The 13,924-nt window shown below is 46.4% G+C and overlaps 1 protein-coding gene across 1 annotated transcript in view; it reads left to right on the plus strand.

Annotated features, from left to right (window-relative positions):
- The window catches only part of LOC146870342 (chemokine-like protein TAFA-2), a 141,043-nt gene that overhangs the window by 106,966 nt on the left and 20,153 nt on the right, over positions 1 to 13,924 (plus strand). The window contains exon 3 of the mRNA XM_085642841.1: positions 1,475 to 1,599. Within this exon, the coding sequence (XP_085498967.1) occupies positions 1,475 to 1,599 (125 nt within the window). The remainder of the gene's footprint in view (positions 1 to 1,474; positions 1,600 to 13,924) is intronic.

Below are 13,924 nucleotides of genomic sequence, written 5' to 3' on the forward strand. Positions count from 1 at the left end.
CTTATATATTGAGAGAAAATGTGAAGAAATACAAATATACATCAGTCTAATAGTCTCTGTAAGAAAGTGAGTTACGAATCTCTAATGATGTCAAATTAAATATCACAAAATTAGAATGAACTTTAATTTCTTTGTAGAGTAGACATACTTGGCGACTGCTTTCAATGAAGTTCTTTGATTACCGCCACCACGCTCTCAGACACTGCAGCAGGGTTGACCCAAAGCTTTTTACAATAATTGAGAATTCTAGTCTAATCGGATAGTTTCAGGAGTGACTGAAAAATACAGGCTGTCAGTGTGACCTAAATGCCTAAATTTCAGGTTTCTTAAGTAATTTTGTACAAATAAAAAGCAACTGAAATGAGCTTTATGTACTGTCCAACAATTCCTGATTGAAAGCACTGCCAGTTGCAGCCTGGGCAGGGAAGTGCTATCTTCACAGACTCAGGTGGTATATTCTGTCTTTTATGCACATTTCCGTTTAGTGTGGGCCGGTGAAAACTGCAAACATGAATGCAACTTAGCCTTTGTGCTGCTGAATGTATTAAAGGGGCACCTTTTGCAGTGGGAAAATAGACTCAATAAATGAGCTAAATAAATCGAACCTTTTAATATTTCATAGATATATTCTCTCATTTTTATGGGACGTCAGTGGTCATAAAGATAAAGTGCAATAAAATAAATTATTGAAATATGAGCACGCTTGCTTCTAATGATTTCCTATGCACTTATAAAAAACAGTAAGAAACAAGAAAGAAGAACCTTACTACTGATCTGAGCCTCCAGGGCAGGGCATATCATTAATGTTTTCAATTCCTGCCCTGCTATATATTACATTTGGCTAATAACACACCACAACTCCAAACAGCACATCATCACTCAAGTTAACACCTAACAGTGACAAAGCTGAACAACACATCAGCACAAAATAACACAACACTGACATTTGAGAATGATAAGAAAGAACAAATAAAACATTCCAAATAACACAAAATAGCAACTCACTACACAACAACAGAGCATAAACACGAAATAAAGATCATATCAACACATCACAGGGAAACAGCACAAAACAAAAACAAACCAACAATAAAAAAGATTAACTCCATCCAGCACCATCTATTTCGCCACCCTTTGTTTTCCATGAAGTAGACACTTATTATTATATAGCACATAAACTCCACACAGTGTGTACGTATTTTGACATGGCCAATGCATGGAAGTATTTTTTAATATGAAATATAGACTGCAATTTGGCCACATAGAGTTTGTATACAGACCCTTTCAGAGATTATAGTGCTCATGCAAATGCTGTGACCTACCTCTCATCCATAGACATGCACTATGAAATTGCAGCACATATGACATACAGGCTGCAGTGTATGTACATAGTATATGTAAATGGGGAAGCAGGCAATTGTTATATGGGTACAACAGAACTTAAAGCTCATTTTCCATTACTTTTTCTTTGTAGCCTCCATAGTGATTCAGAAATGGTGGTGCCAAATGCAACCATGTTTAGAAGGAGAAGAATGCAAGGTTTTACCTGACCTTACAGGATGGAGCTGTAGTACTGGAAACAAAGTAAAAACAACCAAGGTGAAGTATGACCACAATTTACATCAGTTTTTTCTTACTCGTCTTAACCATAATAACAAAATCTCCATGTTGGCTATTCTATATCATTACTTTAATTGATAAATAGAATATACCTGCAATATAGAGTCTTTTCATGGTACTTTAGCTCACTTTGCGAAGGTTTTATGCCTACATGTCTGCCTCCATCACAACTTTGGATTTAAAGTGTGGAGTTAAAGCGTGGAGCAGCATTTCCCCCTTTGCAACAGCACATGTATGACTTTTGCTGAAAGTTGGGGGATATTAAGGCATCCCTTTATTCTAGTTTGGAAAACTTGTTAAATCATCATGCTATAAGTGAAAACATAAAGTCGTAGTTAGCCATATGATTATGTGGCTGAGAGGAACTGAAATAGTTTGCACTGGTATGACTGAACATCTCCCATTTCAAGTATGCCATGTTGTCTCAGCATCTGTTAGTCCATCTTATATAAGGGTATCTACAGGTATCGATGAGCCTCATAAAAAGCATATTTCTGTGGAGATATTTGGAAGAGAATCAATATGAGTGAGATGATGAGTTGCTGCTAAACATCGAGAGGTTTAGGGTGCTTTTGCTTAAAAACATTTGTGAGTTAGAGCATCAGATGTGAAAGTAATCATGACTTCTAACAGTGCTTTTGCAGGTGAATAGTACTTTTGTGAGTGAACATAGCACCTCACATTTTAAGTACCACCCTACTCTTCCCTCTCTGGATAGGCAAGAAAATGTTTTAGATTGGCTTTACCTATTGTTTAAAGCTTGTACACCTAAAACATTTCTTCTGCAGCCTTTCTTATTGAAAGCTGCTCGAAATCCCTCTTATCTGAGGTAGATCACACACCACAAGCTGATCTGCAGTAGTGGTTCAGCTTTCTTAGGGCTTTTGAATCCTAACATGGTATGCATAGCATCTTGAAGGGAACTCTTTGTTACGTGAAATCCGATGCAGAAACCACAGAGCTGGTGCTATGCAATCAGCATTTTTCAAGCCTAGACCTAACATTGCTGCTCAGTGTTTTTTCGGTCTAATTTGGAATGGCAACATATAATCTACTGCAGGAATCCATCCATGAACTCACCAAGGTTCAGGACAATTATACCTTGTGGTGAAAATTGACCATGAGTGGGACTGTACTAAGCATTTGAAGTTGAAGATGCTCATTCTTTGTTACAACATCCATATTCATCAAGGACAGTTTTGGGTCAAACATAATATCCATATCCATCCTGTAAGTTAAATTGAGCATAAATTGAATTAAATTAACATTATTTCCTATAGGGTGTTAGTTGTATTCCCTTCCTCAACTGCTTTCTATGAGAGAGTGTTGGAGTACCAGCGGTTGGTCATTGTGATTCTTGATTTACTCCAAGACTAGGCTGGAATACATTTAAACATTGTTTTGATAGCATTTGAGCTGTAGTAACTTTGGAAGTGTATTTGTGAATTGCAATGTTCTTACTCTATCGTAGATGTGTGCTTTGCACTAATATGTCTCTCTCAAAACCCTATTTATTTTTCTTTTACATCCATCTACTTTTAACTAATTATTCTCCATTTTTCTGTCACTCATCCTGGTCCTTCCCACATGTATTCTCCCACTGCCCCCGGGGCATAGATCTTCGTACATAAAAGATAGAAGAGGAGGAGGTGGAAATCTGCACCCATAGGTTTGTGAATCACATTTTGTAGTAAGTAGTACTACTGGAGTACATTTTTATGTACTACAAATGCAGTTGAATCGGGCCAATTGAGTTTGATTCTCCTAGGGAAATCATCTTTAGTATGAAATGTATTAGTGGAAGAAAAGCACCATACACAAACATTCCCCAGGATTCTACCTTGCATACTATTAAAGCATGTTTGAGAACGGAAGACTTAAATTCAATTATCCCTGTGACTTTTGTGATGTAATCTTCTTCCTTACCCCTTATATTCAATTTGAGGATACTCTAGAGTTACAAACAGGTGTCCCTTCAATGAGACGTGCATCTACATCCAAGCTTAGCAAGTTTGTACATGCATCATTTTGAGACCATTAATATATATAAAGAGACTACCCCTTTTAAAATCAACATAAGGATCTAAAACAGCTATATCAACAATATTTTCACCATAAGAACAGGAGATGTAGTCCCTTTTCTCAGATTCGCTAGGCAAAATATCATCAGAGACTATATTTCACCAATAAAAATGCCTATATATTTCAATGTTGTGCTTGTGACTATTGGTAACCTGGTCAAATTTACAGGACATATTATGTACATTAATTCTGAGGGTATTCTGTTCATAAGTCCCAATGGTAAATGCGGTGGGCTATATTCTTTTACACATTGATGCCTAATGCATCCCACATTGCTAGCTGTGGACTTTTCTAGATTCTCTGGTATACAGTGACTCAGTCCTAAAGTATGGCTCCTCATATTTGATGAAAGCACAATGCAAGATGGTTGTGCAAGACATCTGTTTATATTACACAGCAGTTCCTCTCACCTTTAATCTTGTCCTCGTCCATTTAGGAAAGAAGGACATTGAGAAATAATGTTAATTTTGAAGACTAGAGGGAGTAAATATGTTGGAGTAATTTTGTGATGGAGTAATCAGTCCGAAGTAATGGGGTGATACCAACCCAATTCCCCACATTATGAAGAATAGCACAGTTTCATATAAAGTGTTTTTTGCTTTTCCTCCTTAAGGGCCTGACTACAAGTTGCCCATTAAATTGCATTCGATTGCAGTTGGGAGTGATTGAGATCACTATGGTGCATCAAACGGAGATAAAAACCTCAGATATATCTGACAGGATGAAGGGTTTAATGGGGGTGAGGGTAGTGAACACACTGCAGAAATCTTTCAATATTAGTCTCTGGCTGTGTATGAGAAAGGTTGGAATAGCCTTAAGGGTGGGGCACCAGGCCCAAATGGCCTCCCAGCAGCCATACAAAAATCAGACTGTAGTCTTTGGATTTCTATCTTAACCCCACTCTTCACAGAATGTTACTCTATAGCCACAGTCCTCGATAGCTGTAGGTGTTCAATCTTGGTTCCAATACATAAAAAGTGACGCAGACCCTCACCCATGAACTATAAAGTGATATCGCTATTGGATTTGGAAGGACAGTGCCCCGCAATTTTACTGTACTAAGAGCTAGAAACCTGGCCAAAAGAGAAGAAAATGATCCCATGGTTTTGGACTGGTTTTCAAAGGCATAGTAGCATTCGAGGATAATCTCCTGACCTTAACATGCATAATTGACAAAGCTGTGTTTCCCAAGACCCGACCACTTCATGCAGCGTTTATTAATTTTACAAATTCCTTCAGTAATGCCCTAAAGGTCGGCTATAGGCAAAGCTCAGGAAGGTGGAGATACCACTGCACCTCTGGAAGGCCATAGAATCACTATACAGTAACATGTGTATGAAAGTTAAACTATCCGCTAACTTGGCAACCTCAGGAAAAATCTATACAAACAGATGATTGACCCTTGCCCCCATATTCTTTATTTTTTTTATCGCAGACATGGAAATTCACCTAGTAGTCCCAAAGATCTTCCCGCCCCAATTGAAGAAGCAAAAAATCCAAATCTAACAATACACAGATGACATGAAGATACTTGATAGCACTCAAATTGGCCTCCAGAGATCGCTCGATGTGCTTGTACAATACTACGCAGAAAATTATATTACCATCAATCTAAAGAAGATAAAAACAGTGATATTTGGCAGAAACTTGATTAAAATGGGCTCTTGGTTCATTAAAGACTCAAGATTAGAAAGAATAACCAGCTTTAAATATCTTGGTGTTAAGCTCATTGACAGTGGGGGGGAGGAAAGCTCCGTTAGGCTCTTTGAAATCGAGGGAGAAATATCTGATATGCAGACTAGGCCAACTCTAGAGAAGTCTTGCATTCTAAAACACCAATGCACTACTGACAATGATGGCATCTAAGTTGATGCCCACAATAACTTATGATGCAATGGTGTTTACGGATCAACTCTATGAGTGGCTAGATAAACAACAATGTATCTGCTATTGCCATCCATTTGCACTAGCCAACCTCAAATTTTACTGGAATTTATGTAGCAAGCAGGATCTAGTCCTTCAGGACAAATTTGTCACATACCGTCAAAATTTAAAAATTGCCCCAATTGGCTCAATGAAACATCTGTTCTGGGAGAAATTCTAGAGTCTGGCTCTGCATGCGGTCTGCTCTTAGCAACCTCTATTAAGGCCCTGAGTGAGGGAGATCTAATAAATAAAACCTTACCGTGGAGAACGAAAGCAAAGCTGTTAATGAAACGAGGAAAGATAAGTTCATGGCATTAGGACCTCAGGCATCTAAGAACTAAATTTCACAGCAGCTGGGCTGTGAATCACTCCACCCCAGGCACCCTATCTGAATATTTGAATCTGCCCCTCTGAAACTGTGCAAAGTATACACTTATGAGTATGCGTTTTGGCCTTATTCCCCTAAGATGCTATTGGTATGGTCGCAAGGATGGTGAAGGTGATACGTGATGCAGGTGGTGTGGACAAATACTAGAGTCCATAATACATGTGATCTTCATCTGTAAAGCTCGAAACCTCCTTTGTTGCCGTTGGCTTTGTCCAATATATCGAACTTTAAATGTAAAGACATATTGGGCAGCTGTCTTAACCTTCGTGAAAGGAGAATCCTGCTATCTGGACATTTTTTTAATTTGCGAAAGCATCAGTTGGGCAATTTAAAATGTTTATGATTGCATTTACATTGGTAGCCTTTCCACATAGAGTACATTCACCTGTGGGGCTGCACCCTACTGGCACAGAGCACTTTTGACCAGAGGGGATCAAATTAAATAATTCGAATAAGGATAATGTCCTGAATGTGGACTGTTCATAACGTGTTTAAAAGGTGAATCATGCCAGCTACCCAGGCAATTTTTAGAAATCTAGGAAAGCAGCAATTAGTATTTTAAAATGGTTATGATTGTTTTTACATTGGTCACCATGTATTTCCACAGAGCACTTTGATTCCTGGGACCACACTCTACTAGCAGGGTGCACTTTTAATCTCTTGGGACCAAATTTACGAACTAGGCTAAGGATAATTGCTGAGGATGTGGACTGTCCATGATGGACCTCATCTGTCCATGGAGTAAAGGTTGAAAGAGGCGATGGATGGCGGACACCGTTTTGCCCCCACAGGAATAATGGAATAGGAAGCACCTTTAGCAGAGAGCATTTTAGAATAGGGAGCAGCCCTTTGGTTTCCATGACGATGCTATGCGTGAGGCAAAGGTAAAAGTGTCAGGTTGGACTATTGGCGATGGGCGTTTGAAGCTCCAAAAAGGAACTACAAACCTGACACCTTTTCCATTTTTAAACACTCTTTTAATTATGTTTTATGTTTGTCATATGTGTTGAGATGTAATTATTGTAGTAAATCGAACAGCAATAAACTTCATTCATAGGAGTGGTGTGATGTTTATCGAACCCTGTAATTACCGGGTGCTGAACATCGCACCTTCAGGTCAAACCTGTCGGAATGTGATAAAGGGTAAAAGGCCTGGTGTTTACCAGTACATAAGGCTTTTGGTGCCGTTAACAGCAAAATCTGCATGGTATTTCCCACAAACTGAATATCTGATCAGTATCACAGACAATATACTTGCGGCGGACACTTGTCTGCATAATTTATGGAGCAATAAATCTTACCTTGTGTCCATAAACCCGCCTATCTGGATTTTTGTTGAAGTGGTTGCCTGTTTGAGGTCCGGACCTGCTGTTTTCTTTGTCCTTGCATTTGGAAGATCAGGATTGTGGTTTTTAAGACAATATACTCCCTTCGGAATTTTAACGAATGCTAAAATAATTAAGGGGCTACTCCTACCCAGGACTAAGTATCTTGTGAACATTTTATAAGATGTGCTCATACCGCAGCAGTGTTAAATTACAAAAAAAAAAAGCACCATTCCTTCTAGAAAATCTCCCATTGTATTATATGAGGAAACAACATTAGTGGAATAATGACCAGCATTGACATTTGTTTTTCAAGAGGATGGGGCTTTTAGAACATAGTAAATTTGACATTGTTTATTGCCGGTGTTGTGTAACGTCCTATTACTTACCGGTAATCTTCATTACTCCTGGTCCTGTGGTCCTCGTCCCATTCCTAACAAGTGGAGATCACTATCTCCGCGACAGAAAGAAAGAACAGGAACATGCTGGGATACCTAACACACTCCCTCCTGCTGGGAGTACATAAGCGGTACCAGCCCAGCATGCAGCCTGAAAACACCAAGCCAACAACCGGAAGGCCGGCCGCCAGGGAGGGAGGGAGGGAAGTAAGGAATGGGACGAGGACCACGGGACCAGGAGTAATGAAGATTACTGGTAAGTAATAGGACATTACCCCCCGGTCCCTCCGGTCCTCGTCCCATTCCTAACAAGTGGAGAATACCAAAGCAGAGAACCCGGCCTTCCGGAACCCCACCAAAGCCAGGGGCACCAGACCGAGAAAAAACGGCACCCAACAGAAGCAGAAGGGAGCCCACAAGAAAACGCAGGCAGGAGCACACAACCAGCCACGCCCCCAACCAAGCCGAGACCCCAAAACAAGCAGGGGACGATCAAGAAAGGACCGCAAACGAGCACAGAACCCCCCAGGCAAGCCCGAAGGAGGCCCACGCACCCAGAAGCAAACCCCAAGGGAACACCCAGAGGGACAGAAAAAAAACCACCCCCCTGAACCACCAGGGAAAGGGAGCCCCGGAGAAGCCGAAGCACCCCAACGGAGCAACCCAGCCAGGAAGGGCAAACAACCAGGGAGAAAAACCACCAAGGGAGAAGCCCACAGCCCCAGGCACCACCAAGCAGCCGCCCCAACAGGGTCAAAACAGGACATCCCGGCCCAACGCTCAAGAGCAGGCTGCACAGGGAGACAGGCCAAAGGCCCACGAAGGAACACAGCAGGGCAAGACAGAGAGCGAACCCCACATAGCAGGGTAGAAGGCGACCCACAGCCGGACCAACCCACAAAAGACCACACCAAGAGGCGAGGGGAAGGAAGAGGAGAACGAAGAGGCACGCCAAACCCAGAGAAACAACGAACGCGACCAACCACAGGACCAACCCCAACACACCAGGGGAAGCCACCAGCAGAGCCGCAAAGACCGAAGAGGGAGGAACCAGACAAGAAAACAGGCACCGACCCAGAGCAACAACCAGGAAGAAAGGGGCCAAGGCCCCCCCCCCCCCCCACCGACCAACAGCCGACAACTACGGCAAAAAGGAACCGGAGGCACAGAAAACCCACAGGAGGCCCAGGCCAAAAGGCAGGAAAGACAAACCGCCAACCCCAGCAGAGACACCAGATGGCCGCAGCCAAGGCCGCCACACTGGGAGAAGAAAACCCGGGCACAGGAACCAGCCAGAGGCCAGGACCGAGGCAACCAAAAGCAGGAGACACAGGGACACAAACCCAGGAACCCACCCAAACAAGGCCAGGGAGAGCAACAAGCGCCACCCAAAGCAAACCCCTCACACGGCCAGTGCACAGCCAAGAGAGAACAACCAAGGGCCGAACACAGAACCGGGGAAACAAACCCCAGAACCGGGAAGGAGGAACCCCCACCAACCAAGAGCCAACCCACAGGTCAGGAGGACACCAAGGAACCACCCAAGGCGAACCCCAAGAAGGGCAAAACAGGAAGGACTAACAAGGAGGCCAACAGCCCACCAACGCAGGCTGCCCAGAAAGACCCAAGAAGCCAACCGGACAACCTACAAGCCAGCCAGCCCGGAGGACCCCAATACGGAGCATCAGACCCCGAAATGAGAGGCAAAGGGTCAACCGACCCAACCCCAAAAACCCCAACCAAGAGGGGGCCCAGGGAACGGCACCAAAGCAAGCCAAGCCACCAAGAGAGGAGAAGCAGCAGGTGAACAGTGAGGGAGACCGGCAAGCCACAACCATCAACCAACACAAAGGCCACAGCGCACCAGCCAGGCGCAAAGGAGCAGCACAGGAAAGGACACAGGACCAACCCGGCAACCAGACCAACAGGGCCAGAACCACCGGCCATCAAGAGGCCAAAAAAGAGGCCCAAAAGCACCAGAGAATGAGCGGCCAGGGAAGAACCCAGGCAGGGACCCAGGCAGGGACCCCGCAAAGGGAGGCCAAAAACAAGGACTGCAAGGGAGCAAACGCCACAGAGGCCGAGCTGAGGCCCCAGCAGCACCCCGGAACACCCCAGGCACCCCCAAACCAAAGGAGAGGAGCCCGGAGAAACCAAAGGCGCACAACCCCCGGGGGGAGCGGGAACAGACCATAAAATGGAAGAACAAACCACGCAGAGCCAGCAAGAGCAACGGCCAGAGACACCACAGGCCGAAAGCAGTCCGCACGGGAGCGGGAAACGCACAAGCCCAAGGACAGGCCCACAAGGGGAAAACCACAGCCCCAGGGCCCAGGCAAAGCCAACCACCAGCACAAGGCCGAAAAAGGGGAGTGGGGACGCAGCAACGCGGCCCACACACCAGGGGAGCACCAGACCACAGCTGGCAGCCCCACCAACAAACCCACCGGCCAAGCCCAAGAGAAGGCACGGCGACCTGGGACACCGGGAACGGCACCCACAAGTAGGAAAGAAGGGCACAGGGCAGCCCGAACCCACAGACAGGGAGGGGCACAGCAGTAGCACACCCAAGAAACCAAGGAGCCACCCAGGCAGAAGCAAAGGAAGACCCACAACACCCAGCCACCACAGGAGGCAAAAGGAGCGGCAGCGAGAGGCAAAGGACCCCAAGCCACAAATCAGAGACACAAGAGGGGAAAAGGAAACCACAACAGAACACCAAACCCCACCAGCCACCAACCCAGCGCAACACAACACAGCACCAGGCAAGAGGCAAGCAGCAACACCAGCCAGAAAGCCCACCAGGGGCCCCACCAGGACAGCCCCGGAGCCAACAGCCAACCAAGGCCAAGGCCAACCAGGACAGAGGGAGGGCACAACAGCCCCCCCCCCCCCGGAACCCAAGAAACAGGGAGTCCGGAAGCACCAAGGACCCCGACGCAGGACGCAAGAAGCAACCCAGCCAAACCCAAGCAGGGGCCAAGAGCAGAGGAGCCGCAGACGGGGGAATATCGGGGGGCCGCAGGCCCACCTCCCCAACCCACAACCAGCACGAACCTCACCCACAGGGAACCCGCCGGGGAAGGAGCCCACCAGCCCGGGCAGGAGGTCACGCCGGAGGGTAGGAGAGGAGCGAACGCAAGGGCACCGGCGCGCCCAGCCGCAACACCCAGGCAATACCAGGCGCAAGCAGGGAGGAAAGGCCACAGGCCAGGAAACCCCACACAGCGAAGCCCAGAGCACTGGCCAGGCACAGGGGGGCAGAAAGAAATAAGGCACCCTGAGCACGGGCCACGCCAACACCCACGGAAGGACGCAAGAGGCGTCCAGCACCAGGAGCCGCAGGCAGGCACCCAGACATGCACGCACCAGGCCCGAATCCACAAGTACAGGCAGGAACCAACAGGACGGACAGGCAGTAGGCGGAAGAAGCCGGGCAACAGGCAACCAAGGCGGACATCCAACCAGGCACCAACCAGGGGGAATAGAAGCACGCAGGGCAGGAAGGCCGGAAGCCCACAGGCCAGAGGAACGAACCAGGCCAAACCCCACCCGAAAATGAAAAAGCCCATGAGAGCAGACGCGTGCATTGGGGAACGGGCGGACGGCCACAGCACCCGCCAGCCCCGGCACACCCCCAGCAGTGGAAAACGGGGAGCCAAGGCCGCAGGCCAGCACAGCCGAAGAGCACAGCACAGGGAAGAAAGAAACCCGCTACACGGCACCCACCAGGGGGACCAGCCAACACCACCAAACAGAGACCGTCCCCCAACACCCCGCCCAGATGCCATCCTGCAACAAGCGCCGAGCAAGCAGAAAAATAAGGAGGCCAGGGAACCCACAACCGGAGGAGGAAGCCCCCCCCCCGCAGCACTGGGAAGCAAGGCAGAGACACAGCGCAGAAAGCCACGCAACGCCCCCAACCCAGCAAGCAGGACCATGGAGCACCACAAGCCAGCACGGACAGTCCCCAACAGGAATCAACCAGCAGACGGAGAGACCAGAGGATGCCGGGTCCCAGAGCACCAGAAAGCTCCAGCAGCAATCAAGGCAAGAATACCACCTAAGCAGCCGAACAGGACCCGCAGCCAAGACCGCCGAAGCAGCCCACCGCGCACAGCCAGACCCAGCCAGGCAAAGCAAAGACCACATCGCCAGAGGAACATGTAAGCACGAGGCAAACGTGAAGAAAAGCGGAACCGCCATGCGGTACTCACCACAGGGGCAGAAAGAGCACACCAAAAGCACCCTGCCCCCAAGAACCAGCCCGGGCGCCTTCCAAGACACCAGCGCCGGGTGAGGAAGAGGGCTGCAGCAACCGGCCAAACACAGACCCCCATCAAGGTCCGCCCCTGCACCAACATCAAGAACAGCAGGGGCAACAGGGAGGAAAGAAGGCGAGCAGCACACCAACAAGCCAGGCAGGGAGACCAGGAGCACCGCCCAGCGCAGCCCCTGGACCCCCATAAGAGCCACATCAGCACGTCTTCCAGCCCGGCCAAGTCGCAGGAAGACGCGCGCTGTAACCCGGAAGAAATCCGGAGATGCGGCGCCCCAGCCGCAAAGGGCCGGGTGCCAATCAACGCGACTCCCAGCAAGCCCGGCAGGCCAGGAGACGTGGAACAGGACGTGAGGGACAGCCCAGCAGCCCGACAAGACATCCATGGAAGAAACACACAGGTAAGGAAGCAACACGTCCCATTCTGTCGGAAGACAGAAAAAAAGAACAGGCTGCATGCTGGGCTGGTTCCACTTATGTACTCCCAGCGGGAGGGAGTGGGTTAGGTATCCCAGCATGCTCCTGTTCTTTTTTTCTGTCGCGGAGATAGTGATCTCCACTTGTTAGGAATGGGACAAGGACCGGATGGACCGGAGGGACCGGGGGGGTAATATCTGGTATCCCCTTGGGATCAAGTATCCCCTGCACTTCGGCTGTCTTTGGAGCTCTGCCCTCTTGGCCAGCTCGGACTTCTCTAATGTAGCCACGCCCCCTCAAGGCGAGTGGCATCTCAGGCCTGGCTCGGCAGATAGAAACAGCAGCGCTCCGAGCAGAGGATGGCTCGTAAAAAATCCTTTGGCAGTTTTATTAATAAAGTATGTCAGTAGCCAAGCGTGATAAAGTGAATATTGTTCACTCAAGGAAAATGTGCAAAAGATTGCATTTCATAAAAATGAAGCTAAAGGACTTTGGTAGAAAAAAATGCATTTAACTTGTATTGATTTTTTATTTCCTTTTTTTCTTTCGTTTTTCTTTTATCCTGTCCTCCTTTCCATCCATCTTAAATGCTTTCTAATAACATTTATTTATATTTTTTGCATTCTTCTTTCATTACTCTTTCATTTTTCTTTCTGTCTGTTCATACTTCTTTTGTTCCATCTCTCATTGTTTTTTATCTTTCTGACCTTGTTTATATTAAATGTCATTTACTTTCCGTCTTCCATCCTTTTTGTAATTCATTATTTTCTTGTTCCTTCTGTTCTTCTTATCATCCTTTCATCCTTCCTTCCCCCCTTGATTCTATCCTTTTTATGTATTCCTTCAATGTAATACTTCCTCTTTTTTCCTTCCTTTGACCTTACTTCTGTCTCCCATTTCTTCTTTCCATTATTTCATTCTGTTTTCCAGCTCTCCTTATTTCTTTTTCTCTTTCCATTTTTCTTTTTATTTGTTCCTTCCATATTCTTCATTCGTCCTTTTTTTTTTTTTACTCCTTTCCATCTTTCTTTCTTCTTTTGAGCCTTTTTCCATTCTGCTCCCTTTTTAATTTTCTATCTTTCTCTTCTTATTTGCATTGTATTTTCCTTCCTTCATTCCACTCTCTCACTTTATTTGCTCTGACTTATTTTCTCTTTACCATTTACATACTTTCTCTTTCTTTCTGTCACAGTTTTTGTGGCTACTTTTGCAACCCTTGGCCCCTATCACACACCTGTGTCATGGTAATTATTCTTCCAGTACTACGAAACACAGATGACAGAAAAAAAGGGGCCATAAAACAATGTATTCTGCCCTATTGGCAACCTCGCTTAGGCTGATATTGACTATGCCCTTGCTCTGAGCGCTTCTTTAAGCGCACGTTGTTGGAATTGTTCATTGCAGGCCTCAGTCATGCATTACAGCACTCGTTTTCAGAAGTATTGCATGATTGTTCACACATGCATTGCAGGAATTGTTTATTGTTTGC

The sequence above is a fragment of the Triturus cristatus genome, chromosome 1_1 (genome assembly GCF_964204655.1).
Source record: "Triturus cristatus chromosome 1_1, aTriCri1.1, whole genome shotgun sequence".
Taxonomy (NCBI): domain Eukaryota; kingdom Metazoa; phylum Chordata; class Amphibia; order Caudata; family Salamandridae; genus Triturus; species Triturus cristatus.